Here is a 26,805-nt window from a genome sequence, read left to right as displayed (position 1 = left end):
ATGTTACATTCTGATTGGGTCATTTTACACCCTCTTTGTACTGGTATAAATGACTGCAAAAGGTACAGGGCAATGTAGAATCCAGCGTGTGTGTGTGTGTGTGTGTGTGTGTGTGTGTGTGTGTGTGTGTGTACACACACACACCTCCTCAACATCCAGAAGGTTAATAAACCAGAACATTAACTGGCCTAATTGCTCAAGATGCACCATTATCATGAGCAAAGTTAGGCTTATTTTATGTTTTGTGCTAGAACCTAGAAAGGAGACCAAGGGTCCTGAACCCCAGCACTATATCCGCCCAGATTCCTACAGGCACTTTACTCCTCGCTTCAAAGCATCTGCACTCCCCAAGGTAAGAGTCGCCCCAGTGCTATGAGTCTGGCCAGGTAAAGAGCAGGAAAGATTGGTTTTGGTTTGGTTCTTTCCTAATGTAGCTTCCTTTTTATACCTCAGGCAGGATAGGTGAAGGATTTTGTGAAATGCACTCCCATGTTTTAGAAACCCTTAGCACTAGTCTCACTTTCTGTTATGGCCACAGATGAGTTGACTATGATCTTTCCATAAGTGGTTTTGGGTCACTTATTTTTCTCTGCAAATCTGTATATTTTTTGTTCAAAAGATACTGAGAGTGCTTCAGAGAGTCTGTAGGCACATGTTTGAGAGCAGACGTCTTTCCCACGTAGAAAGTCCAAACTTACCCCTTCCTGGGATTCAGCTTTATTAGTAAACAAAGCAATGAGAACATACATTTCGGTTCAAACCTTCTTCCCTGGTTTTACAGCTCCTAGACTTCCTCCCTCAGGACTGCTCACTCAGGCTCTAGATCCGTTGTTCCCCAGAGAGCTACTCCCACCTCCCTTATCTCCAAGTGGGGTAAACAAGCATCCCTGTCAGTGAGTCAGCAGAATCCATTTAACCCTTTCCAAACAGCACTAACACCTACTCCCCAGGTGGAGTGTTTGGCAGTGTTACCCCAAATCTATTAGAAGATGCTTGTGGGGTGTGTGTGTTGTGTGTGTGTATATATATATATGTGTGTGTGTGTGTAGATATATATATATATATCTGGAAGAGCATATATGTTTGGTTTGACTAGTGTGGGTTTCACTTTTTGTATGTATAACTACAGAAGTGGGTGGGCTTGTGTTTGATTGTTAAACTCTTTGTATGTGCATGTGCATATGTGTGTGCGCGGTAGTTCCTGTGCGAGTATTTAGAATTGAACCGACATGGAGTATCCTGTCAAAAGTGGTCTTGCACCAGTGTCTGTTTTTCTTGCAGAGTCTCTCGTATCCTCCAGCTGGTAACGAGGGCCTGAAATTAAAGGCAGTCATTGGCTATAATGGGAATGGAAGGGGGAATATGGTCTGGAACCCAGACACAGGTATTCTAGGGCTGCGTTTTCAGGAAAGTGTGTGTGTATATCTCAACACTTCTGTAATGGCACATTACATGTGAAAACATTGCACAGTTAGATGAGTTAAATAGTCTTGTGCCATCCACATGAGAGTTTCACTCTGCTGTAGTGAGTTTATTTTGTACCATACGAAACCCCTTTTTATGTGATATCAGCAAGCACTGGCTGATTCAGGCATGTTGGAGAATCCTATTAGCAAAGTAATTTCCAGCCTCTAGTTGTTCAGCTCACATGGTGACAGGGGAGAGAGCGTGTTGTTTTATAGGTCCTCTCACCTCTTTATGTCAGAGCTGTTAGATGGCACTGAAGAGCTTTTCTTCATCAAATCTAGAGGAACAGAGATTTCTACCTCTGCCCATTCCCTGATTGGAAGAACACCCCATGGCCTGTAATGGAAAGGCAGTTAACTCTAAAGAACTCTAGACAGAAGAGTTAGTTTCACTTCTGTAACTGTGCTGTGTAGGTTAGATGCAGCAGTGTACAGGCCTGTACACAAGGCCTCTGTGCAGACCTCTCCTGATCTCATATCCCTCCTCTTCACACTGCACCTAGGTTTTTTTGCCTATACCTGTGGCTGTGTGATTGTGGTTGAAGACCTGCACTCAGGATCGCAGCAGCATTGGCTTGGCCACCCTGAAGAGATCTCTACTTTAGCAGTCAGCCATGATGCCCAGGTATGAATGTCTCCTGTGCTCCTGGAGAAGCTTGGTTTGGCTATATGTACTATTTGTTCTTGACTGGATGGACTTTGCTGAATGAGCTCCTATGTGTATCTGTTTCCTCTTCTGCCTGAGCTGCTTCTCTAGCCCACTGCATAGAGACTCTGTTTTTTGGAGTTGAAGCGTGCGTGTGCTAATCCTCATGCCTCATCTGCAACTAGCTGGCACTTAATGCTGTGTGTATGTGGCCATGAAGCTTTCACCCTTCTCCTGTGGTGTATCTTTTCATCAGGTGCCTCCATCTTTATGAATCTGCAGAGCTTTCCTCTTGCCATCTATATGAGTTCACTTTTGGTTTAATGACTGCATAGGGCTTGTTGACTCTCCTAGAACACCCATATCATTTTTTATTGAGTTCCCAATGGTGATATATTATTGTTTTGCCAGGTTCTCGCCTCTGGCTCTGGCCAGGGGAATGGAGATTCACGTTGTCAGATCCACATCTGGAACATACAGGATGGGACTTGCCAAAAAGTTATTTTCCATCATGAGACCCAAGTACAGGCCATGGCATACTCTCGTGATGATAGGCTCCTTGTTACATTAGGTTAGTCATCTGAACCTGTAACCTATGAGCTTGTGGAGGATGTCTCCAGGACAACCAGCTGGTGTAAAGAGTTCACTGAGGGTATGATACCCACAGGGTATTTAAGTGTAATGAGGTCACTTGTGGTATAGAATTAGGATGTAAAGTTGCTGTTACATAGTCACTTGGGTTAGTGGATGTCTACAGAATGCACACACGATGTGATACAGTCATTTTTGGTGTCTCTTCTGTGTAAGATCACTAGGTTGCTATACGATTTGACATAAGGGAAGTGGTAGTGCATGTTTAAGCAAAGAGAGTTGAAGTTTAAGTTGTGTCTATGTTAAACTGGGAGGAATTTTGATTAATTTAATATGGAAATGTACAACATGTATATGAAATTAAAGTGATATCCTGAAGTTCCTACTGTCTTTCATGTCATATATAGGGGACTACAGTGACCGGACCCTCGCCCTGTGGAGCACCCATACTTATGACCTAATGTCGTCCACCCATTTCTTAGAACCAGTCCACGAGGTGGCCTTTAATCCTCTTTCTGCTCGTGAACTGGCCTGTGTAGGCAGGGGAGCAGTGACTTTCTGGCTAATTGAGCAGCGGGGAGCTGACATCGGCCTCAAGGTACATAGAATCATAGAAGTGTAGAACTGGAAGGGACCTTGAGAGGTCATCTAGTCCAGTCCCATGCACTCAAGGCAGGACTAAGTATTATTTAGACCATCCCTGACAGGCGTTTGTCTAACCTGCTCTTAAAAATCTCCAATGTTGGAGATTCCTCAGCCTCTGTAGGCTATTTGTTCCAGTGCTTAACCACCCTGATAGGAAGTTTTTCCTAATGTCCAACCTAAAACTCTCTTGCTGTAGTTTAAGCCCATTGCTTCTTGTCCTATCTCCAGAACAGGACACAATGCTCCAGTTGAGGCCTAATTAGCATGGAGTAGAGCGGAAGAATTACTTCTAGTGTCTTGGTTACAACACTCCTGCTAATAAATCCCAGAATTAGGTTTGCTTTTTTCGCAACAGTGTTACACTGTTGACTCATATTTAGGTTGTGATCCACTATAACCCCCCAGATCCTTTTCTGCAGTACTCCTTTCTAGGCAGTCATTTCCCATTTTGGATGTGTGCAACTGATTGTTCCTTCCTAAGTGGAGTACTTTGCATTTGTCCTTATTGAATTTCATCCTATTTACTTTAGACCATTTCTCCAGTTTGTCCAGATCATTTTGAATTTTAATCTTATCCTCCAAAGCCCTTGCAACCTCTCCCAACTTGGTATCATTCGCAAACTTTATAAGTATACTCTCTATGCCATTATCTGAATCATTGATGAAGAAATTGAACAAAACTAGACCCAGAACTGATCCCTGCAGGACCCAGTTTTGACTGTGAACCACTGATAACTACTCTCTGGGAATGGTTTTCCAGCCAGTTATGCCCCCACCTTATAGTAGCTCCATCTAGGTTTGTATTTCCCTAGTTTGTTTATGAGAAGATCATGCGAGACGGTATCAAAAGCCTTACTAAAGTCAAAATATACCACATCTGCTTCTTTCCCCCATCCACAAGGTTTGTTACCCTGTCAAAGAAAGCCATTAGATTGGTTTGCCATGATTTGTTCTTGACCAACCCATGCTGACGGTTACTTATCACCTTATTATCTTCTAGGTGTTTGCAGATTCAACATCTGAACTTCTTCTTTCTATTTGTCACATTTTGCCTTGTCTTATTTTAAAGCCCACACAGTAATGGGTATGAAAGGCTCTGCCGTTATTAGTCTGTGCCAGTGAGTGGGGGCGATTGGGTTCTCTTAGGCTATGTCTACACTACTATGGGATCAAGACTCTGGCGATCGATGCACCGGGGGTCGATTTAACGGGTCTAGTGAAGACCTGCTGAATCGATGGCAGAGCACTCTCCAGTCGACCTGGTACTCCATCCGGAAGGAGAAGAGTAAGGTAAGTCGATGGGAGAGTGTCTCCTGTTGATCCAGCATGGAGTTGACACCACAGTAGGTTTACCTAAGCTATGTCGACTCCAGCTACATTTTTCACGTAGCTGGAGTTGCGTAACTTAGGTCGACTTACCATGGTAGTGTACACATAGCCTCAGTGATGCAACACCTGCTGGTGGTGACTGGTTTTCAGTTAATGCTAAAATACTGGGTGAATTAACTTAATTTGGGGGTCGTTTTTAAAAATAAACTATCATGATTTCTCTGATCCTGCTGCTTTTTGTTATGTGGCAGGTTCATAGAGCTTCCATCCCTGATATGATAGGACAGGTGGAACTGACATCTCTCTGCTACAGCACCAACTACCTCCTTTATAGTGGGACCAACACAGGACAGATCTGTGTGTGGGACACACAGACCAACCGCTGTTTCATGACTTGGGAGGCTGATGAGGGTGAGATTGGTAAGTACAGATGCTACTGGCTTCTGATAAGATTGTGTCTTAAATTCCACAGAGACTTGAGAGGAAAGAAGAATCTTGGCCCTGCTGGACCCTGATTCAAACTGTTTCTCAGTACTCAAATGCTGAGTTACTGGCAGATCCTAGAATTGATTGGCACTAGATTCATGCCATACCTGGTGCAAGTATGCATGCATATTTCCTGTGCAATTGCTAAGAGGCCTGGGTTCAGCCTCCAACTTCTAGAAACCTCTGGATAGCAAACAAGAGGCCTTGGGTTCAGATTCCTGGTGGGATAGCCACTCCTCCTCCTCCTCCTCCTCCTCCCAAACATTTACCAGCGAACTTATTTGGTAGAGTCTATCAGTCCCTTTATAATGATCAACAAGTGTGGGTATTAATGTTGCATTAAGCATTTCCTTTCTGTTATCCTAGGTGTGCTTGTGTGTTGTGGCAACAGGCTGGTCAGTGGCAGCAACACCAAGAGAATTCGACTGTGGTCAGTGGCAGCGGTGCAGGAGCTGAGGCTGAAAGGTTCTGATGCCAGGTGAGGTGGCTTGTGTGTGCAGTGTCTAACTCATGTTTGCACAAACCTGAAGAGAGAGGTTTGTGCTGAGATACATAGCTACTCAGTCCACTTCTGGACATACCTTCTCCTTCCTCTTGTACTCCCTGAACACAGTAGGTGGTATCTTTTCATTGGCAGAGGTAGGCTTTTGACTAGCCTATGCAACTGTTTCCCTAGTCCTTTAATTGTTAGCTCCTCTAAATTCCTGTGACTCTTGGTTCTTGGGTCTGGATTCTCTTGGAATTCAAGGTGGAAATTTCTGGCTGTTCCTTTCTTATCCTTGTCCCAAGGCATTGGGGTTTAGAACACCTACAATTCTCTTTGTGTATGTCTGTGACAAGCCCAAGTATCAAATTTTTTGAACCAGACACAATTTGCATTTTCTTCATTGGCTTATTTTAGCATGTCCAGATAGGTAGGTATTTAATCCTGGTCAGGCTTAAAGAATGTTCCATCTCCTTACTGATCATGTCACTAGTGGTAGACATTCTTGGTATTCAAAATATTTGGGTTTACTTCACCTGATCTCTGTCTTGGTGATTTATAAAATCTCTTTTAGCGGGAAAGAGAATTGAATTTGTTTATTCTGTCTTGGAAAATCGCATCCTTTGTTGCCCCTTAACAACTGTGACTCCCTCTCTTCTCAGCGAAGTCTATCCCAGCACAGTGTGGGGCCACCATCATCTTTACTACAGGAGTTCAGCCTGTGGAGACTACAGATCTTAGCATGCGGTACACCATCCTGATCTGAGCAGCCTTCTGGTCTCCTTGGGATGTACTTCTGTCTTTTGTCTTAAGCTTTTATTAGGTACCTGTCACCATGGTATCTAAGCATCCTAAAGGCAAGCTCAGCTTGCAATATGCTATATTTTGTTCAAGTTAAGTGTGATCTTCGAATGCACTGTGAACTGCTAATGCATCCCTCAGCTGAGCCAAGCTTTGCTGCCCCACTCTACCTCTGAAATTCCAAGGAGAAGGAAATCTTCCCTGAATTTCTTTCCTCAGCTTTCCTATCAAGACTTGTAATTCCTGTAGAATGATTCCAGCTCACTACAGGAAGCCTGCTCTTCAGTCAGTCTTTTGCCATGTAGTCATTTGTCCCAGCCTTACATAAAGCTGCTTATTTTACTCCTCCACTTCCATGGTATGTTGAACAAGGCAATACTGAGCTAATGTGTCTGCTCTACAATTCAGAACTCTTGCACATGCTTTTGGCCTGTTGGAAAGCCAAGTCAACCTTAGTTGTCTTGTTAAACTAGACCATTTAGACAGCTAAGCAGGACTGGCGCTAGGGTTTCTCGTGCTCTAGGCGCATGGCCATTTCGCCGCCCCCCGTGCTGATCCCGTGGCTCTGGTGGAGCTGCCGCAGTCATTCCTGCAGAGGGTCCGTTGGTCCGTGGCTCCGGTGGAGCTGCCGCAGTGGTGCCTGCGGGTGGTCCACTGGAGCTGCGCGAGCAGCTGACCATCCGCAGGCATTACTGCGGCAGCTCCACCAGAGCCGCGAACCAACGGACCCTCCGCAGGCATGCCTGCGGGAGGTCAACCAGAGCACCCTGCTGTCCCCCGGCAAAATGCCGCCCCCCAAATAATCCTGGTGCCCTAGGCGATTGCCTAGGCTGCCTAAACGGTAGTGCCGGCCCTGCAGCTAAGCCTTTTACAGCACAAGTATTTGATAAATATCTTTGTATGTGTCAATTCTTCTCTTTTTCTAACTTTTTTTACCTGTGAAATATATTGGATCAAATTAAGGAGGCACAGTGGATGATCAAAATAATCCTTTTAGAACTTCTTTCCTATTTCCCCCAGAAAGATGGTTACTCTGTATGGTTAAAGGTAGACACTAGCTGCAGTTCTGATGAGCCCATCACTGTAGTATCTATGTAGTTAAGGATAACCATGTTGTCCTTACGGCAGTCCCAGACAGTTTTCCCATGAAGGTGGGATAATGCTTAAGGACGTAGCTACCAGCTTAAGGACGTAGCTAATTATTTTGTATATTCCACTCTGGACTCCACTTTCCCCCAGGTCTAGCTCAGTCCTTTTGGAACACGAGATAACCCTGGATGGGACAATAGTTGGTGCAACCTTTGATGACTCTCTGGATATGGGAATCGTGGGCACCACTGCAGGAACACTGTGGTACATAAACTGGGCAGAGAGCACCAGCATCCGACTAATCAGCGGACACAAGAACAAGGTGAGAGGGATTGGAAGTGGGTTCCTGTGCTGTAAGGAAGCACGTGTTCCAAGTGCCGCCTAAGCCTGAGGTGCAACGCACTTTGAGGATGCTCACACTGCAGAAGGGCTGGGTAGGCCCTGCTGAGAGAAATCGCACTGCTGGAGCCTTGACTAATACTGCTAGGGCACTAGTGAAAGAGCTTTCACTGCAAACTAGGCAGTGTTTCCTAGTGAATAGAGCACTGCACTGTGACTTGAGAGACTATTCCAGGCTCTGCCACTGCCCTGCTGAGCAAGTCACTTCACTGCACAGTTTCCCCATCTGTAAAATGGGGATGATGATACTGACCTCCTTTTTAAAGCACTGTGAGCTCTATGGGTGAAAAGTGCTATAGAAGAGCTAGGTAATACTATCTCTTCCAAGAGAGAAAGATGGGATCTTGGATGAAAGGCACTCTAGAAGTGCAGTGTTATTTATTAGCTAGACTTCTCAAATGGATAAAGTGGTCTTCTGTTCAAAATACTGGAAAAAGTGTCTGAAGGGTGTCAGTCTTAATGCTACACTGCACTACATTTGTGCCACTAAAAAAGGTTTGCCTGCTGGAAGAGGGGGTATCTAGATTGGTAATGGGATATGGAGACTTCCCTTCTAAGACCTTCATTATGGAGCAACCAGTCTAAACTTTGCAATTACGGTTCTAAATTTCCATTATAGCCCTCACTAATTTTAATTACCACCATCCCCTGGCATCCATTACAAAATCTTCCTTTCTTTTCTTGTGTGCTGTCTCCTACCAGAGGAGAATTTGGTGGGGGCAGGGGAAGCTATGGGTAAGGAATAGGGGCCGATGTTCAACTTGCTTTGGCATTTGTGGAGTGTCAGTCCCCTTTGTTGATGCAGGTGAATGAAGTGACCTTCAACCCTGGTGAGTCTCACTGTGCCACGTGTGGGGAGGATGGCAGTGTGAGGGTTTGGTCTCTGGCCAGCATGGAGCTGGTGGTACAATTTCAAGTGCTGAATCAGGTAATCATTTAGTGTGTGTCAATGTCCAATGTTGTCTTGATAGCAGCCACTGCTTGTTGTGGATGGGATCTCTTCATCCTCACTGAATGAACTAGAGTTAGGACAAATATTTGTAACTGAAGGTTTTAGGTATGAAATCTTTGTAGCTTAGCAGCATTCACATGTCTTCATTGTGTGGGAGTGGAGAAGTAACCTGCACACATCTCCTTGGAACATACTGCTCCTCCTTCCCAGGTCTCTAATCTCGTTCCTTTGCAGAGCTGCCAGTGTCTGGCCTGGAGCCCTGTCCCCATCTCTCGCGGTGGGGCTGAGGGTCAGCATGTTGTGGCAGGGTACAGCGATGGCACCATCCGTGTGTTCAGCATTTCAAGGACAGAGATGGAACTGAAAATGCACCCACACTCCGTTGCGCTGACTGCAATTGCCTACTCTGCAGATGGTGAGATCACATGCTGCTTTCCATAACCAATCCATTGGTGCTGCTTCAAGGCGCATAGTTTGGCCTTGGAGCTCCATTTCTCTGTGCTTGGAGGAGACAGCTCTAACCTCCAGCCACTCCAAATACTGGTGACCCTCCCAAGGCTCCGGGCCAGATTCTAAGGTGGAAAATTGAAGTCAATGAAACTATGCCAGTTCACACCAGCTGCATATCTGGCATCATGTCATCCTGGGTATGCCATGGGACAGTAGCTTTAGTACAGCTCAGGGACTTGGCACATAATGCAGCTTTCTTCTGCTCAAAACTCATGCTAGCCATCTTTCTGAAGCAGTGTTTCAAACTGAAGTAAATGTTCCTGTGTCCTCTCATCTCGCCTCTCCTCTCTCATCCCCAGGACCAGATTGTTCCAGCTCAGGCATGCGCTTGGAAAGCTTGAGTCAGGCATACCTGCAGACTTCCCCTTTTGGCCTTTTCTCCATCTGCAGGAAGTTAATTAGCTCTCTCCTCTCCCTTATCTCAGGAGAAATCATCTTGTCTGGAGGCAAGGATGGGCTAATGGCTGTCAGCAGCCCTCGGACTGGAATGACCATTCGTGTGCTCATTGACCATAAAGGATCCCCCATCACTGTCATCCAGTGCACAAGGAAACAGGTGAGGCTTGAGTCCAGATGCTGTGGCACTCTTACACTAGAGCACAGCGTCCATTGTACTGTTACTCCACGGCCATAGAAAGCTGCAGATATGGGGACAGATTAATTACTGAGCTGCTTCATTTACTGTCCCTCTACATGATTTCCTTCTCTAGCCTGTGCCACCTCCACAGAATCTTAGTTGGTTTGTTTAGGACGGGGTGGGGAAACTTTTTGGCCTGAGGGCCACTTCGGGGTTCTGAAACTGTATGGAGTGCTGGGTAGAGAAGGCTGTGCATCCCCAAACAGCAAGGCACCCTTTCCCTATCTGCCCCTTCCCACTACTCACCCCCTGACTGCCCCCCTCAGAATTTCCAACCCATCCAATCCCCCCTGCTCCTTGTCCCCTGGCCACCACCCCCCAGGACCCTCCGCCCCTAACCGCCCCCCTGCGACCCCTCTCCCATCCAAGCCTCCCCGCTCCCTGCCCCCTAACTGCCCTGCCCCCTATCCACACCCCTGCCCCTGACAGACCCCCTGGGACTCTCACGTCTATTCTACCCTCCATTCCCCATCCCCTGACTGCTCCCCCACCAGAAGCTCTGCCCCATCCAACTGCTCCCTGTCCCCTGACTGCCCCCCAGGACCCCCTGCCCCTTATCCAAGCCCCCGACTCCCCACCCCCTTACCATACCACTCAGAGCAGCAGGAATGGCAGCTGCACCGCCCGGCTGGAGCCAGCCACACCGCCCAGCAGGAGCTTGCAGCCCCGCTGCCCAGAGCGCTGGCGGCATGGCAAGCTGAGGCTGCTGGGGCGGGAAGACAGTAGGGGAGGGGCTGGGGGCTAGCCTCCCTGGCCGGGAGCTCAGGGGCTGGGCAGGACGGTCTTGCAGGCCATAGTTTGCCCACCTCTGGTTTAGGAGTATCTTCAATAGAGTAAAGTCAAGCTTGATAGGGTGCAGTAGTAGTATAATGCACACAGAGTGGGTGGGTCCTCAGCTTTCCACCAGCCATGGGAGCTGAATGTCTAATCACCTGCTGCTTTTCCCTTGCTACCAAAAGTAGCACTTGAAGCTCCAAAGAACTTGAGGAGTTCTTCTGCAAGACCAGGACGTATCCACCACTAACTGTGCCAACGGAGTGGGAGAGGGAATTTGGTGCTTTTTTATAAAGGAGACCATGATAGTGCTGGCTAGAGCCAGCACAGTGAAGTTAGATGCTACAATCGCTTGCCACATACTCTCTGCCAATGAACAATCTGAAGGAACCCTGTTCCTTCAGCCCTGAGCTTAGAGAAAATTGTGCCACAAATCTACTGAGTGCCAGTCTGAGGCACTAAGCCTGGTTCACTTGTGATAAAATAGACTTAAGCACTATTCTCCAGATGGAAAAATCTTATGCATTAATCCTCTGTCATTAATCCCCCACTCTCGAAGATTTTAGTGCAGGTAAGCTTTTGCACTGTGACAGTCTGTTAGTGTTCAGCTTTATTTGAAAGCTCTGCTGTGTTATTGCTTTATGTCAGTACAATCATAACTGTGCTTTTATATTCTGTAGTACCATGAGTTTGGTGTTGAAGGTGGCGAACTCTGGTTGGCTGCAAGTTCAGATCGACGTGTCAGTGTCTGGGTCTCTGCCTGGCTGAAGGATAAATGTGAGCTCATCGATTGGCTAAGCTTTCCAGCTCCTGCAAGCCCAGAGGTAAGATTAAACCTCACTGACTATATAATATGTACATTCAGCATTACAGCCAGGGGCAGCTCTAGACATTTCGCCGCCCCAAGCATGGCGGCATGCCGCGGGGGGCATTCTGCCGGTCACCGGTCTCGGGGCTCTGGTGGACCTCTCGAAGGCGTGCCTGCGGAGGGTCCGCTGGTCCCGTGGCTCCACCGGAGCCGTGGGACCAGCAGACCCTCCGCAGGCACGCCTGCGGGAGATCCACCAGAGCCGCGGGACCAGCGGACCCTCTGCAGGCAAGCTGCCAAAGGCTGGCTGTCTGCCGCCCTCCCGGCAACCGGCAGAGCGCCACCTGCAGCATGCTGCACCAAGCATGCGCTTGGCGTGCTGGGGCCTGGAGCCGCCCCTGATTACAGCCAAAGCCAGTAGAACTGATCCCTCCAACACCCATGCAGCATTACCTGTTTCTGCTTGCAAAAGGTTTACCTAAGAACTGTTAACAACCAAGCTGTGTGTATATAAACAGAACAGTGTGTGGTTTTGAATCTTTCTTTAAGATGTAGATTTGCAATGTGAATGCAGCACTGCATAATTCCTGAGAGGGTATTTGCTTTGTAAGCATTTCAAGTCAAAAAATTAAATTTGCAAACAGTTGGTACCTGTGTGCTATACAGAACACAGGGACAGGATTGTTTTGAGAATATGAACCAGGAGTCAGCAAGGTCGGTATACAAAGAGAGAACTAACTTGGCTGCTCAGAAATAGCATTGATGTTCTGATCTAGTAGGCTCATGGTTACATAGGTTACTACAGCCTACTAGATCAGGAATTTCGCATGGAACATCCTAAGTGTACGGCACTTCACAGAACACTTAGGCAGGGTCCCTGCCCAGAACTTCTGCCCCAAATTAGATACAAGACCTAGGACAACAGTTGAGACATGAGACAGTGAGGAGATTGATGTAAGAAGGCTTTGGGAAAGAAGTGGGTTTGGGGGAAGAGGAGGATCCTTACTGCACAGGAAGTGGAGTGGTATGTTGTAGAATGTAAGTGGTAGGTAACTCTTCTGATATGAAGCAGCAGCTCATCAGATTATCAACCTTAAGCTTAATCAGTCTTAGATACTGCATTGGCAGTTTCAGCAATAAGTCCGATGATGCCATTTGAAGTTTTTTCTATTTGTCCTCAAATATTAAAGAGGTAGTCACACTCACTGTGCAGGCAATGGGCTGTCTAGCTGAGTTCTCACCACAATGAATTGGAATGAGTTTTATTGTTTCAACTAGATTGGCATCCAGTACCAGGGATTTGATCTTTTTGAAACTATTTTCACTCCCTGAGAAATTAACAACCCCATCATATCCATGACTTACTCCGGTATTTGCTCCTAGCAGTGTACATGATGCTGGGTGGTATTCAGTATGTTAAATCCTGCTTATGTCATATGATCCTATCACAGCATACAGCGGAGACTCATGTTAAGTGCCCAGGTCGATATACGTTTGTTCTTCATTCCTTAGCAGTGAGCACATCTGTGTTGGAGTTCAGCATAAGAACAGGTGAAGGTTCCTCCTCAATATTAACTGCACAGTGCAGTGGGTCACAAGCTTCTGCTACTGACGGATCCAAAGAGGAAATGCTGACACACCTAACCACTCTCCTTTCTTTTTCCCAGCATGCCTGGCCTTGCTGAAATAAGCTAATTCTGCTCCTTTTTTGTTTCCCTTCGTAGGCCCCTAGCAGTCTCCCTCCTAGCCTGGCGGCTTTCTGTCCTTGGGACAATGGTACTTTGGTGTACGTCGGCTTTGGGATGCAGAAGGAGATCCTCTTTTACAGCTTGCACCAGAAACAGGTACACTGTGTCTTCCCTCTCCAACCTGCCATCCTCAATGGGGCAAGTTCACGAGAGGAGTTACAAATTGCTACAAACTCCTCTGTGCTGATATTGGAAAACTGTGGCATTCACCCTGGTCACTGAGTCCAGCTTTAGCTCCTGGCGAGTGACACACAACAAAAATAATACAGAGGATAATGTGGTGCTCCTCTGCCGTGGCTTTGGAAACCTAAAGGTCAAACAGATGTAGCATGGGAATGTTGCAGTGAAAGATAGCCAGATGCTGGAGTGTCGGTATTCTCTATGGCACCCCGATATACAGAGCAGCACCCAGTATAACTGATGTGGGCCAGCAGTCAAGCAGTTGAAATAGAATGAAACATGATACATGTGTGTGGTAGAGTTGGGATGGTAGATTCCACCTAACAGACAGTTAATGGTACAGCTTTTCATTTCCACAAACCTCTTTAAGTCCGACAACGGTCACCAATGAATAGCCGGGGTGCTGAGGCTCAAGGTAGAGCTGCATGTGTGAAGCTTGCAAAGCACCTGGCTGCTGCCACTGCTCTGTTTTTGCTTTCGTGAACATCAGTATTCTCAGAGGTATCATCTTTTATTGGACCAGTTTCTGTTGGTGAAAGAGACAAACTTGAAACTCTTAAGATTGCTCTGGAAATGAAGAGCTTGGCAGCTTCTGAGCTCTGAGGGGCTGTGCAGCCGTCAGTGCTGGTGACCGTCTGTCAGCTGGCCTCCAGCAGAGTGTCAGTTAACGGCTCTATTCTGCTGCACAATAATTTAGAAGAATTAGTGTCAATGTTTCTCTTGCTTTCATGCAGGTAGTCGAGAAGATCCCCTTGTCGCACTTTGCCATGTCGCTGAGCCTGTCTCCAGCAGCGCACTTCCTGGCTGTGGGCTTCAATGGTAAGTGTCCAGAGGACATGCTTAAGTCAAACACTGCCACACATGGATCCCCTCCTTCCTGGCATACTGCTAGTGGTGGCTGCACCAGGAACAACAGTTCACCTGTGATTCTGGGGTTGTCTCCCATTCCCCATCTCTGCATGAACAGCTAAGTATTTCTTCTTTGGTAGCAACCAAAACCCCCCCCTTCTTTATGTGGAGGTACTGCCTGTGGGATGCAGGGAGTTTCCTCCATCTCCATGAGCAGGATGTGCTTTGATCTGGCAGAAAAAGGCATCATGAGATCCCGTGGTTGAAAGCTGAAGTTAGACAAATTCAGACTAGAAATAAGACACCATTTTGTTTACAGTGCAGGTAATTAACCACTGGAACAACTTGCTAAGGGATGTGGTGGATTTTCCATCTCTTTAAATCAAGACCGGGTGTCTTTGTGAAACAGGTGCTCTAGCTCAGGTTCTCCAACTTCATTGCACCGCAACCCCCTTCTGATAACAAAAATTACTACATGACCTCAGGACAGGGACCCACACCTGAGCCCTCCCACCCCACGTAGGGGGGCCAAAGCCCAAGCATGAGCCCTATGGCCCCAAAGCCAGAGTGCTGCAGTCCCAGCTAGGGAGCCTGTAACCTAAGCCCCAATGCCCAGGGCTGAAGCCCTCAGGCTTCAGCTTCAGCACTGGGTGGTGGGACTCAGGCTTCAGCCCTGGGCTCCAGCAAGTCTAAGCCAGTCCTGACAACCCCATTAAAATGGGGTCGGGACCCACTTTGGGGTCCCAGCCCACAGTTTGAGAACCGCTGCTCTAGCTCAAAGGGAAGTTATGAGCTAGATGCAGGAATCACTGGCTGAGGTTTTCTGCCCTATATTATGCAGGAGGTTGGGTTAGATGAGCATATTGGTTCCTTCTGACTTTAAAATTTATGCATTTATGTCCTCCTCTTTGAGAACACTTCATTAAATTGTCTCCTTGTCTCTAAGTTTGCCAGGAAAGCTCTAAATGACGCAATATCTCTAAGTGCATGTTCTGCAGCGTATGTTCTGTAGCCTGATAGTCTGACACACAGCATGGCACTGCCATTGTCACACCCCCTCACACTGATTACCAGCCACTAATTGCCTGTTTGCTTCTGTTAGCAACCCTTCCACATCTCTCAGCTAATCGAAGAGCAGTTTCAGTGTGTGGGGGAAGGTTTCCCTACAAACTCAGGGCAAGATGGTAATTATCAGTAAACAGCTAAACACTATAAAAAAGACGGCGGTGGGAGCTTTTACTTTATTAGAGGATCTTGGGCACAAAGAAACTGCCTTCAACTCTTAATCCCATTGGCTTCCCCATCCCACCTGCACTGCTGTTTCTAGTGCAGAGCTAGGGAACGAGAGGCACCCATCTGTGTGTCTTTATGTACATCCATGGGCACAGGGAAAGTGACTCAGCTCTGCAGTTCTTGAACCCTAAGTCCTCACAGGGGGCCAGATTGGTCCATGGAATTGTGAAAGAATCTCTTTCCCTTTCCCATCAAGGTGACCAATTCGAATCCTGGCCAGAACAGCAGTGACCTATGTATGTTTGACCCCAGTGAGAGGAGCAGGGTGGCTTATGGGAGAGAAAAGCTGTGTCGTTTCACTTCCTCTCAGACAAGAGCATACAGCACAAAAACCATGGTTGTGGTTGGCTCTAGTTGCCAGCAAGGATACCAGTCTCTAATGAATAAACGTGGAGATTGAATTATCCTTAGAGGTGGCTCCTCTCACTCCTAGACGAGACATGTGACCAGCAGCAGGGGATCATTGTAAGAGAGGTTGCCCCGTTTCTGTGTTATGTGAATAGAGATATTTGCTCTCCATTGCTGTCATGCCCTTCACAAAACGGAATGTACTTTACTTCTAAAACTGGAGAGGGCTGCAAGGGGACTCTGATATAGCAAGTAGCATCCCAGAAGTGTTGGCTTTTCTGTGTGCCAAAGGGTGTGGGTCACTTTCTGATTCTGGGATGTGGCTGTGTTTGCTCCACAGAGCGTGTACTGAGGCTGATTGACTGCACGACGAAAACAGAACAAGACTTTGTGGGGCACGATGACTCCGTTCACCTCTGCAGATTCACCCCTTCGGGCAAACGCCTCTTCACAGCTTCCTACAATGAAATCCTGGTGTGGGAGATAACGAGCACGTGAACTGAGCCAGCTTGGCTCCTACCAGAGTTGAGAGAAGTTTTCTAAACAACTGTTTTACTCCGGCATGAATCAAGGAAGATAATGTGAGAAGAGAAATGTTTCCATCTGTCTTGGGCTGTTAGCAACTGAATAAATCTGATCCAGACCCTTGCAATCCTCAGTCACTGCTGGGTAGTAATCCCCTTTCAGTCTCTACCAGCCATTGTGTTCCAGTTCACAAGGCACGACACCCAAACTAACCAGAAATGGGTTGGCCGGTATTTAATCTTAAATCTAATTCTGCTTTAACACACAACCTGACTTACAGGATGTGAAATGAATTTGGGGTCTTAGTGGACAGTATCCAAATTAGAAGGGGCACCCTCACAGTTGGTACCTTCTTGGCAGTCTAAGCAGAGGCTGAGAATTGAATGGGGGCAAGAAGACTGGATTCCTCTCTCCCCCACTAGGAGTGATCCACCAGGTCAGGACTAAGGAACACTGCAGTGTCAGGGAAGGGAAGTTTTTTCTGCCACCACCTGTGCTGTGTTCTGTGGTTAAATGGAGGACAATTTCCAGGGCTGTCAAGCCTTTCACTCACACTAACATCCCGTGCAAAAGAAAACACCCCACATGCTCGTGAAAGGGATGGCTGTCCCTTGACCTCGTTCTGTTTTCATGCTCCTTCAGGGTTTTCATTCCTAGGCTCTCCATGGGCGGGAGTCTGGCGTGCCCCACCTGATGCAGACACACGGCATTTTAATTTGTAAATTATCAGGACCCAGTGGCTCCAGGTGTCATTTTGTATGTAACGTAGCATCAATTTTTATTGGGAAGAGTTTTGTATTTGGTTTTTATAAGCTGTATAGTTCTTAAATAAAAGTGCTGGGTTGATTTTCTGTCTGGTTGGTTCACCCTAGTTCCTTTTATTGGCAGTAGCATTTCTAATTGGATCTGCGTGTGACAATGTAGAACTTATTCCCAAAAGGGTGCCCGTTCAGTCTGCCTGCAGATACATCTTTCACACCACAGCGAGGAACTGAATTAGGGAGGACCCTTTCCCAGATTCAAATCTAATGAAGTAGAGTCTCTGTCATTCTCTCTCACTGCTCCTTTGCAGCTGCAGTCTTGGATATTAAGTCTAAATTCTGTTGCTCTGCGTATTGACAGGAGGCACAAGTGTGTCACTTACCTGAAGCAATTAGCTGAATGAACTGTAATTCTGCATTACAATGCTGCTCTGTTTCACCAGAGTTAATAGAGAGTAACTTTGTCTCTGGAGTTGCACGGCTGTAACTGAGATCAGAATCTGGCCCAAAGGCTCCTGCTTTGGTGCAAAGCGTGTTTAGCTAGCTGAGCTGTTTTTAAATCATACAAGTTGTGACTGAGGATTGTTGAGAACACTAGACAGTAATACCCTGCTTTGGGAGTGTTCCTCTTTAGTGTGCACTTACTCCCTTGGGCCAGATTCTGCAATGCAGCTCTGAAGGCAAAGGGAGTTCTGAGCATGGAGCAGATACACAATTGGACCTCCTGGATCATTACTGGATCAGTGATATTGGTGTTGCAGTGTTTGAGGAGATCATCTTGCTGCTACAAACCATACATGCATAATAGAAAATAGCCCCAGCTTCAAACTTCTGCAGTGTCATTCTGGAAAGGAAGAGTTTTAGAGAGGCAGCAGGAGCACCGGCTAGGAGGGAGAAAGTGGCATGATGAGCACATCAAGGCATTTCTAAGACAAATGGTGCCTGTCTGAAACTCCAGTTATATGATGAACCTGCTTGGTTTCAGGGGAGGAGCTACAGTCCTGCTTTGGGATGTCAGGGTGGAAACTAGAAGGCTGTCTTCTGACTGCACAACATGGCATGTATGTCTTGGCACCTAATCTTCATCAATCAGGCTTAATGTTTCAGGCTGCATGTTGATCAACAGCTATGATCAAGAACACTCCTGCCACCTACCACATTTGAGTTGTGTACAGGTAAGTGTATTTAGTGGGTGAATGTGGAGTTCACACCCAACACTGGTTGCTGTCAGAAGTGGGATGTTCAAATAGAAGAACTGCTGGCTTGTTGCAGCATGGCAAATCTTATGTACCTGAACCAGTGGCAACCATAACTTTGCCATAATTTGGCAACGAGAAGGGACAATCTGCTGACACTGTCATGAGCTGATGGATCAAGAGTATGTGTACAGGCAAAGGAAATATGGTGTTAAAACCAAGCAACTATTCTAAGGGGCCAAGCTGCCCTACCAAGAGAACCTGCATTATCTCTTTAAGAGAGTGCCACTCTGCTCTGTGTGTGTAGTTGCTGCATGTTTTAACAGCAGAAATTCTAAAATAGTTAAACCAATTGTGGGAGTGTACTCCTTTCTGCAGTTTTCCACTAGGATGGACTGCAAACACTGCAAAACAGGCATGTGGGATATGTAGGTAATGATGGGGTTAGGGTGTATGGGATGGTGGAGTTCATCAGTTTATGACTGCAAAATGGGATCAAATCTTAGCAACTGTGCAACGAGGAGAGGATTGCATCGGCAACATCCCAGGGTTCTGAGAGTTGTTCTTAATTTGCATTGGTCCAGTTAGGCACTGAGTGGTTGACTGCAGCATAAGGATGTTTTAGCTTCCAATGTGCCATCCCTCTCTGCACACAGGAGACCCTTGCATGCAGGAACCTGAGATTTCTGTTATCTGCACCCAACCCAAGCATTTTGGATTAGGACACAGCATTGTCTACTGAGAGCTGTATCTAGGGCAGGGGAGAGCAAACTATGGCCCATGGGCTGGATCTGGCCCACCGGCCGTTTTAAGCTGACCCGTAAGCCGCACCACGCGGCTCGGCCCTGCTCCAGCCGGGGTGCTGGGTCGGGGGCCGGACCACACGGCTTGGCCCCACTCCGGTGCTTCATCCAGGGCGCTGGGTAGGTGCCACACCATGCGGCTTGGCCCCGCTCCGCTGCTCTGGTCGGGGCCACGTCATAAGCCTCCCGGAAGCCATGGCATGGTCCTGCTCCATCTCCTATGCATGCCAATGGGAGCTGCAGGGGTGGTGTCTGCTTCTGGGAGCCGCTTGAGGCAAGCCCCGCTCAGAGCCTGCACCCCCTGAGCCTCTCCCCACACCCCAACACCCTGCTGCAGTCCTGATGCCCCTTCCCCTCTCCAAACCCCTCAATCCCAGCCTGGAGCACCCTCCTGCACCCCAAAACTCTCATCCCCAGCCCCACCTGAGAGCCTGCACCCCCAGCTGGAACTTGCACCCCTGCCCCAGCCTTGATCTCCCTCCCCACTCCAAACCCCTCGGGCCCAGCCCAGAGCACCCTCCTGCACCCCAAACCCCTCGGGCCCAGCCCAGAGCACCCTCCTGCACCCCAAACTCCTCAGCCCCAGCCTGACCCTAGAGCCTGCACCCCTTCACCTACCCCAACCCCAATTTTGTAAGCATTCATGGCTTGCCATACAATTTCTATTCCCTCACGTGGCCCTTGGGCCAAAAAGTTTGCCCACCCGTGATCTAGGGGCTAGGACAGAAGCATGCTGGCCCTCTTGTCTTTGTGGACCAGGTTATGTATGAAAGAGGTGGTTATGTTGCCCAGGGTTCGAACTCAGGTTGAGGCCTAACCCTCCTTCCATCTGCACACAAATTGTGCTAGCCCAGGGCTCAGACCCAAGTCCCAGAACCCCAGGGGGTGGAGGGTCTGAGCCTGAATCAAGGCCAGGGTCCAGGTTCAGGTCCTACTGTTTGGCAGTGTAAACACAGCCCCAGTGGACGTGTGCTCGGGGAATCCACCCCCAGGATCCCACAGGCTGGCTGACTTACTTTGTCCTCGGGACAACCACGCTGGGTGGCCGGGTGGCCGTCAAATTTTCGGACAGTGCATCCTGAACAAGGGGCTACAGCAACCACATTTTGGGAGGGTGCTAGGTACTGTGGGGTCGGAGGGCTGGACTCGGGCCCAGGTTGGGACCCAGGGTTCACTTCCTAACCAGGGGTTGCATGTAGATGCTCAAGCCAGGGTCTGCGCCAGCTCCCACCCTGAGCCGGCCTGAGAAGTGGGGGCTGGGCTGCAGGGCGCCCTGCCCCATGGTACCCTTCTCCCACCGCCCACTGACTTCACTGGAAGCCGGGATCGGGCCCTGGATAAGCCAAGCCCCGATCTCTCCCCGCCCCGGGAGGGAGGGGCGCCTCCCCCGGCCGGGCGGGCAGGTGCTGCCGTGCCCCGACTGGCCGCACGGCGGCGCTGCCGGCCCCGGCCCCCACAGTGACTCCGCGAGCGACGCTCGTGCCTCACGTCCCCGGCCCACGTGCTCTGCGGTGAGGCCGGAAGTGGGGCCGGGACTCGAGAGGGCGGTGGGCTGAGGGGGGAGGGGCGGCGCCGCGGCCTGTCACCCCCGGCGCGGGAGAGGAGGCGGCAGCGATGAAGCGAGACGTGCGCATCCTCCTGGTGGGGGAGGGTAAGAGCCGGGCCTGGCTGCGGAGGGGGTCGGGATCCTGGGACAACTGAGGGGAGTGGGAGGGGTCTCGGCTCCCCCCGGAGGGTCAGCCGGGGTAATGGGGACAGACCCCCCCCGCAGAGAGATCAGCCCCTCCCCCCCGCAGAGAGATCAGCCCCCCTCGGGGCAGGTTGGGCAATAGGGACAGACCCCCCCTCTGCAGAGAGATCAGCCCCCCTGGGGCATGCTGGGTAATGGGGACAGACCCCCGCCTGCAGAGAGATCAGCCCCCCTCGGGGCAGGTTGGGTAATAGGGACAGACCCCCCCCCGCAGAGAGATCAGCCCCCCTGGGGCATGCTGGGTAATGGGGACAGACCCCCCCTTGCAGAGAGATCAGCCCCCCCTGGGTAATGGGGACAGACCCGCCCCTCCCCCTGCAGAGAGATCAGCCCTCCTCGGGGCAGGCTGGGTAAAGGGGACAGACTCCCCTGCAGAGGGATCAGCCCCTTCTCCCCTGCAGCGAGATCAGCCCCCCTTGGGGCAGCCTGGGTAATGGGGACAGACACCCCCCTGCAGAGAGATCAGCCCCTTCTCCCTTGCAGAGAGATCAGCCTTCCTCGGGGCAGGCTGGGTAATGGGGACAGGCCCTCCTGCAGAGAGATCAGCTCCTCCCCCCTGCAGAGAGATCAGCCCCCCCTGGGTAATGGGGACAGACCCGCCCCTCCCCCTGCAGAGAGATCAGCCCTCCTCGGGGCAGGCTGGGTAAAGGGGACAGACTCCCCTGCAGAGGGATCAGCCCCTCCTCCCCTGCAGCGAGATCAGCCCCCCTTGGGGCAGCCTGGGTAATGGGGACAGACACCCCCCTGCAGAGAGATCAGCCCCTTCTCCCTTGCAGAGAGATCAGCCTTCCTCGGGGCAGGCTGGGTAATGGGGACAGGCCCTCCTGCAGAGAGATCAGCTCCTCCCCCCAGCAGAGAGATCAGCCCCCCTTGGGGCACACTGGATAATGGGGACAGACCCCTGCCCCCCGCAGAGAGATCAGCCCCCCTCGGGGCAGATTGGGTAATGGGAATAGACCCCCCCCCCCCGCAGAAAGATTAGCCCTCCTCGGGGCAGGCTGGGTAATGGGGACACACACAAACACCAGCCCCCCTGGGGCACACTGGGTAATAGGGGCAGATGCCCCCGCCCCACAGAGAGATTAAATTCTTCCGGGTCAGACTGGTTGCAGGCAATCTCCTCTCTCTCCTGCTTCCTGTCTGGGCAGGAGTTTGGAATTGAAGAAGCACCCTGTGGTGATGGTGGTGGGCTGGCAGGGAGAAAAGAGACCTCTCCTTGGACGGGGGAGAGTTGGGTGACTGGGCTCAGGGCTGTTGTTAGTGAGCCTTTCTGCCCCATACCTCACACTGATGAACACTTCCCCTGAGAGTGAGATGTGGGAATCATCATCCCTGTTGCCCTGTTGGGGAAACTGAGGCAGAGGTAGGGGAAGGGCTCACCCAAGGTCAGGGTAGGCAACGTATGGCACACGTGCCAAAGGTGGCACACGAGCTGATTTTCAGTGGCACTCACACTGCCCGGGTCCTGGCCACCGGTCTGGGGGACTCTGCATTTTAATTTAATTTTAAATGAAGTTTCTTAAACATTTTAAAAACCTTATTTACTTTACATACAACAATAGTTTAGTTATGTATTATAGACTTATAGAAAGAGACCTTCTAAAAACGTTAAAATGTATTACTGGCACGCGAAACCTTAAATGAGAGTGAATAAATGAAGACTCGGCACAGGACTTCTGAAAGGTTGCAGACCCCTGCCCAAGGTCATGCAGCCCATCAGCCCCAGAGTTGGGAGTGGAGCCTGGCTCTCCTGCCCCCCAGGCCTGTGTTGGAACCACTAGACCATTCTGCCTACTTTGGCCTATATCTGAAAGGAATCAGCTGATAGGAATTAACCTACCATTGCCTTGTGAACTAGGGAAAAGGAGCCCAGCCTGCCAGGAGCAGAATTTTCTGTAAATTAACCCTAGTTACTAGCATACATAGCAATATCCGAAGTCCCTCCTGTTCCGTCCGTGACTGCCAGGGTGTCTGGGATGTCCCATTAACCGACCCTAAGGAGCAGGCTGCTGCTGTGCTGGGTCTCCATTGCTGGTTCAATGGGGAAACACTTACAATGTACAAATTTGGTAACGGGAAAAGCTGGGGGATCAGATCCTGCGTTATTGTAAACTGGCCTCATTTCCCTGAAGTCAGTGGGGTGACACTGACACTGGCTAGGGATCTGGCCATGTTTCTCCTTTTAACAGTAACTGACACCATACACACAGGATTTTCCATTAACGCTGAGATTACTGAATGTGTCCCTTCCCTATTTTAAAGTGTGGCACAGTTGTGATCAGCAGAGGTGCTTGAGCTGGGATCCTCTCACGCTTTTAAAAAGGGGAGGCTGGTGGTAGAGAATGCTCTGCAAGGCACATTTCTTTATGCAGTGTTGTGGAGGGTGGCTTTGGATGGAGTCGTTAGATTGCCCACGAGGAAGGGGTAGGTTTTGCCCTGCTGGCAGTTTGTATTTACCTTTGTCACGTGGGACAACAGCACCTTCAGCCCTGGACAGGTGCCCCCTTTTTATTGTTATACTGATCCAAAGAAAAGAAAGATCTCTCATGTGTTAAGTATGGTGGATGGACATGGCTTTAAGAACCTTACATTCCCTGTTTGACCTGTACGTCAGTGGGGTTCCACTGGGTTTTAACATTGCATTTCCCTCTTTTAGAAAGAGGGGCACAGAGCAGGAAGCAGGAGAAAGAATCGCAGCATCTCAGCATTCTGCTTGTACATGTGCTTCACAGAAGCATTGGGGTAATATTAACAAGCATGGTTCTTGCTTATAGAGCTTCAGCCATGGGATCCAGTGCCAGCCAGGGAGTGGGTTAGGGAAACAAATGGCAGAAGGATTCAATCCTTGCCCATTAATTTCCCATAATCCTTAAGCCAGAGTGTTCTGGGATGTAGAGTCCTACCACATAGGAGACTTAAAATGGTCAAAAGTTCCTCATTTGAAAAATACAACCTTAGGTATGCGGAGGCAAGAGGGCTTTGAGGGCCTGGCCGGATGTGAAGGCCAGGAAAAGGCTTGAGCCAAGAGATGTCTTTTAATCTTGGTTTCAGAGATGTACCTCAGGGTTTGTCTACATGGGGGCATTCCCTGGTATAATTGTACTGCTAGTCAGCTGTAGTTCTACCCCACTAACTCCCCATGAGGACACTTATGCCAGAGGAAGAGTGCTTTTCCAGGTTATTTTATGTCACTCTGAAAGTGATGTAAATTCATCTGGAGAAAGACACTGTCTTCTTCAGAATAACTGTGTCCATGTGGGAAGTTAGACCAGTATAACTGTACCGCTCTAGCTATGCTGGTGAATTCCCCATGCAGACCAGCCCCCAGAGCTGTGTGTGCACAGGCATCTCAGCTGGGACATGTGCAATTACAATGTAGACATTTCCCACTATTCCAGCTCCACCCTGCATTTTCAAATATTAATAACGTTCCTTTTTTTCACACTTAGCTCTTCACCGAGAGCTGCGTCTGTGCCAGCTTTCAAGGTGCAGTGCTCTGGTTCGGTTTTTATTATTTATTCAGAGCTTCTTTTTAAAAAGTGCAGCCTGTTCAGGAGGCGATTGCATTGTAGTGGTGGTAGCACAGAGCTAACAATCAGGAAACCTAGGTTTGATTCCTGACCACCCCAACGTGCTGTGTAATGTCAGGCAAGTCCTTTGACCTCTTTGTTTCTTAGTGATCCCATAGGTAATCCCCCACCTTCGTAAAGCTCTCTCCCATCTAGTGCTTTCCATCCATAGAAATTCCCCTGCTTATTAAGGAGGTCAACAAGTAGTGGGACAAAGTAGCAGCCGTTTATAAACAGATCCGTGAAGCCTGTCTAGGCTACAGGCAGAAGGGAAGGAAGGAGTGGATTACACCCAGCACATGGAACGCTATAGCAACCAGACGAGCCCTGAAGAAAAAAGTTGTAGACACAAAATCTCAGAAGCTAAAGGATAATTACCACGAGCAGTATAGCAAGGCACGCCGGGAGGTCAAACACCTTGTGAGAGCAGACAGACGACATTATACTGATAATCGGGCAATGCAAGCAGAGGATGCAGCTGCTCGTGGTGAACTAGGAACCATCTACAAAATGACACGGCTTATCAGTGGTAAACGGCAGACACCAGCAAACATTCTCATCAGGAACAAACAAGGCCACCTACTAACAACCAAAAAAGATCAAGAAATGTGCTGGACAGAGCATTTCAAAGAATTGCTGAACAGGGAGCCAACTAAAGAGGAAGCAAACATCCAGGAGGCAGAAGATGATCTTGATATCAACACAGACACCCCAACTAAGGAAGAGATCATTCGAGCCATCAAATCCTTAAAAAATAGAAATGCCCCTGGCAAGGACAACTTGAATGCAGAATTGTTCAAGATAAATCCTAAATTAGCAGCATCTATCCTGGCCCCTCTATTTACATCAGTCTGGGAAAGGGGAAAAGTGCCAGATGAGTGGACCAGTGGGGTTATAGTGAAGATACCAAAGAAAGGAATTCTCAGTGATTGTAATAACTGGCAACACACTTTTATCTGTGCCAAGCAAAGTACTGTGTAAGATCATAGTCTGGCGTATATCAGAGGCAGTTGATAGGGGGGAGGGATAGCTCAGTGGTTTGAGCATTGGCCTGCTAAACCCAGGGCTGCGAGTTCAATCCTTGAGGGGGCCATTTAGGGAACTGGGGTAAAAATCTGGGGGTTGGTCCTGCTTTGAGCAGTGGGTTGGACTAGATGATCTCCTGAGGTCCCTTCCAACCTTGATATTCTATGGTTTTATGATAGCATTCTATCAATGCAACATCATCAAAAGCTTCTATTTCAACCTTACATGCAGAGTTGATCACAGGGAGCTCAGTTTTGAAGTCAAAACAGGAATACGTCAGGGATGTGTCATGTCTGCAGTCCTTCAACATGGCCATTGACTGGGTAATGCGGCATACAACAGAAGACATGCCAAGAGGCATTAAATGGACACCCTTCTCATCCTTGAAGACCTGGACTTCTCAGATGATCTCGCTTTCCTGTCACATACCCAACACCATATATAAGAAAAAACAACTCAACTCAACGCATTCAGCCAGCAAATTGGACTGAAAATCACCCACAGTAAGACAGATATCATGACCGTTAATATTGTCTCACCATCACCAGTATGAATAGAGTGCAGAAACATTCACATACTTGGGCAGCACCATCAGCCAGGACGGTGGAACAAGCCAGGACATCAAGAACAAAATCAGTAAAGTCAGGAACACCTTCAGGAGCTTAAGTACAGTCTGGAAATCATTAAAATACAGAACCAAAACCAAACTCAAGATTTATCAGAGCTGCGTACAGTACTTTCAACACTACTTTATAGTGCAGAATACTGAGGAATGAGAAAGTATGACATGTCCAAACTGTCCATACAATCTGCCTCAGAAAAATCCTCCATATCTTTGGCCCAGAACAATCTCAAACCAAGATCTATCGACACAGTGCAGCCAAGAGGATCCAAGCACCATCATTGCCAGGAAGCATTGGAGGTGGGTAGGTCATGTGCTTCGAATGGAAACTGATTCCATCGCCAGAGTAGCAATAAGATGGACACCTGAAGGCAAGCAAAAACAAGGCTGCCCAAAAACAACATGGCGAAGAGCTGTGGAAGCCGAGCTGAAAAACCTGGGGCACAGCTGGGGAACCATTGAAAGACTTACCAGAAATGGAGAGGAGGGGAGGAGCGTTGTTGCTGCCCTAAATGCCA

General features: G+C 48.7%; 2 protein-coding genes across 5 annotated transcripts in view; both read left to right on the top strand.

Moving 5' to 3' along the window:
• Positions 1–17,411, top strand: part of WDR90 (WD repeat domain 90) — a 53,146-nt gene extending 35,735 nt beyond the window's left edge. For both annotated transcript variants that reach the window (XM_030577063.1, XM_030577064.1), the window contains exons 29-43: positions 252–352; positions 1,282–1,384; positions 1,970–2,091; positions 2,524–2,683; positions 3,111–3,301; positions 4,929–5,097; positions 5,530–5,641; positions 7,688–7,859; positions 8,742–8,864; positions 9,123–9,303; positions 9,824–9,954; positions 11,490–11,633; positions 13,342–13,461; positions 14,280–14,364; positions 16,376–17,411. In XM_030577063.1, coding sequence (XP_030432923.1) covers positions 252–352; positions 1,282–1,384; positions 1,970–2,091; positions 2,524–2,683; positions 3,111–3,301; positions 4,929–5,097; positions 5,530–5,641; positions 7,688–7,859; positions 8,742–8,864; positions 9,123–9,303; positions 9,824–9,954; positions 11,490–11,633; positions 13,342–13,461; positions 14,280–14,364; positions 16,376–16,533 — 2,072 coding nt within the window. In that variant the 3' untranslated portion in view covers positions 16,534–17,411. The remainder of the gene's footprint in view (positions 1–251; positions 353–1,281; positions 1,385–1,969; positions 2,092–2,523; positions 2,684–3,110; positions 3,302–4,928; positions 5,098–5,529; positions 5,642–7,687; positions 7,860–8,741; positions 8,865–9,122; positions 9,304–9,823; positions 9,955–11,489; positions 11,634–13,341; positions 13,462–14,279; positions 14,365–16,375) is intronic.
• Positions 17,412–18,388: 977 nt separating this feature from the next.
• The window catches only part of RHOT2 (ras homolog family member T2), a 30,725-nt gene continuing 22,308 nt past the window's right edge, over positions 18,389–26,805 (top strand). Inside the window, exon 1 of one of the 3 annotated variants that reach the window (XM_030577554.1) lies at positions 18,389–18,496. Coding sequence is in view for 2 of the 3 variants with exons in the window: in XM_030577556.1 (XP_030433416.1) it covers positions 20,935–20,971 (37 nt within the window). In the remaining variant the exon portion in view is untranslated. Of the gene's footprint in view, positions 18,497–20,842; positions 20,972–26,805 lie in introns of those variants that run through there. The other 2 variants (XM_030577556.1, XM_030577555.1) reach the window with 2 other exon arrangements.

The sequence above is a fragment of the Gopherus evgoodei genome, chromosome 10, assembly GCF_007399415.2.
Source record: "Gopherus evgoodei ecotype Sinaloan lineage chromosome 10, rGopEvg1_v1.p, whole genome shotgun sequence".
Taxonomy (NCBI): domain Eukaryota; kingdom Metazoa; phylum Chordata; order Testudines; family Testudinidae; genus Gopherus; species Gopherus evgoodei.
Note: the sequence above shows the minus strand (reverse complement) of the source record. Positions and strands in the feature narration are given on the sequence as shown.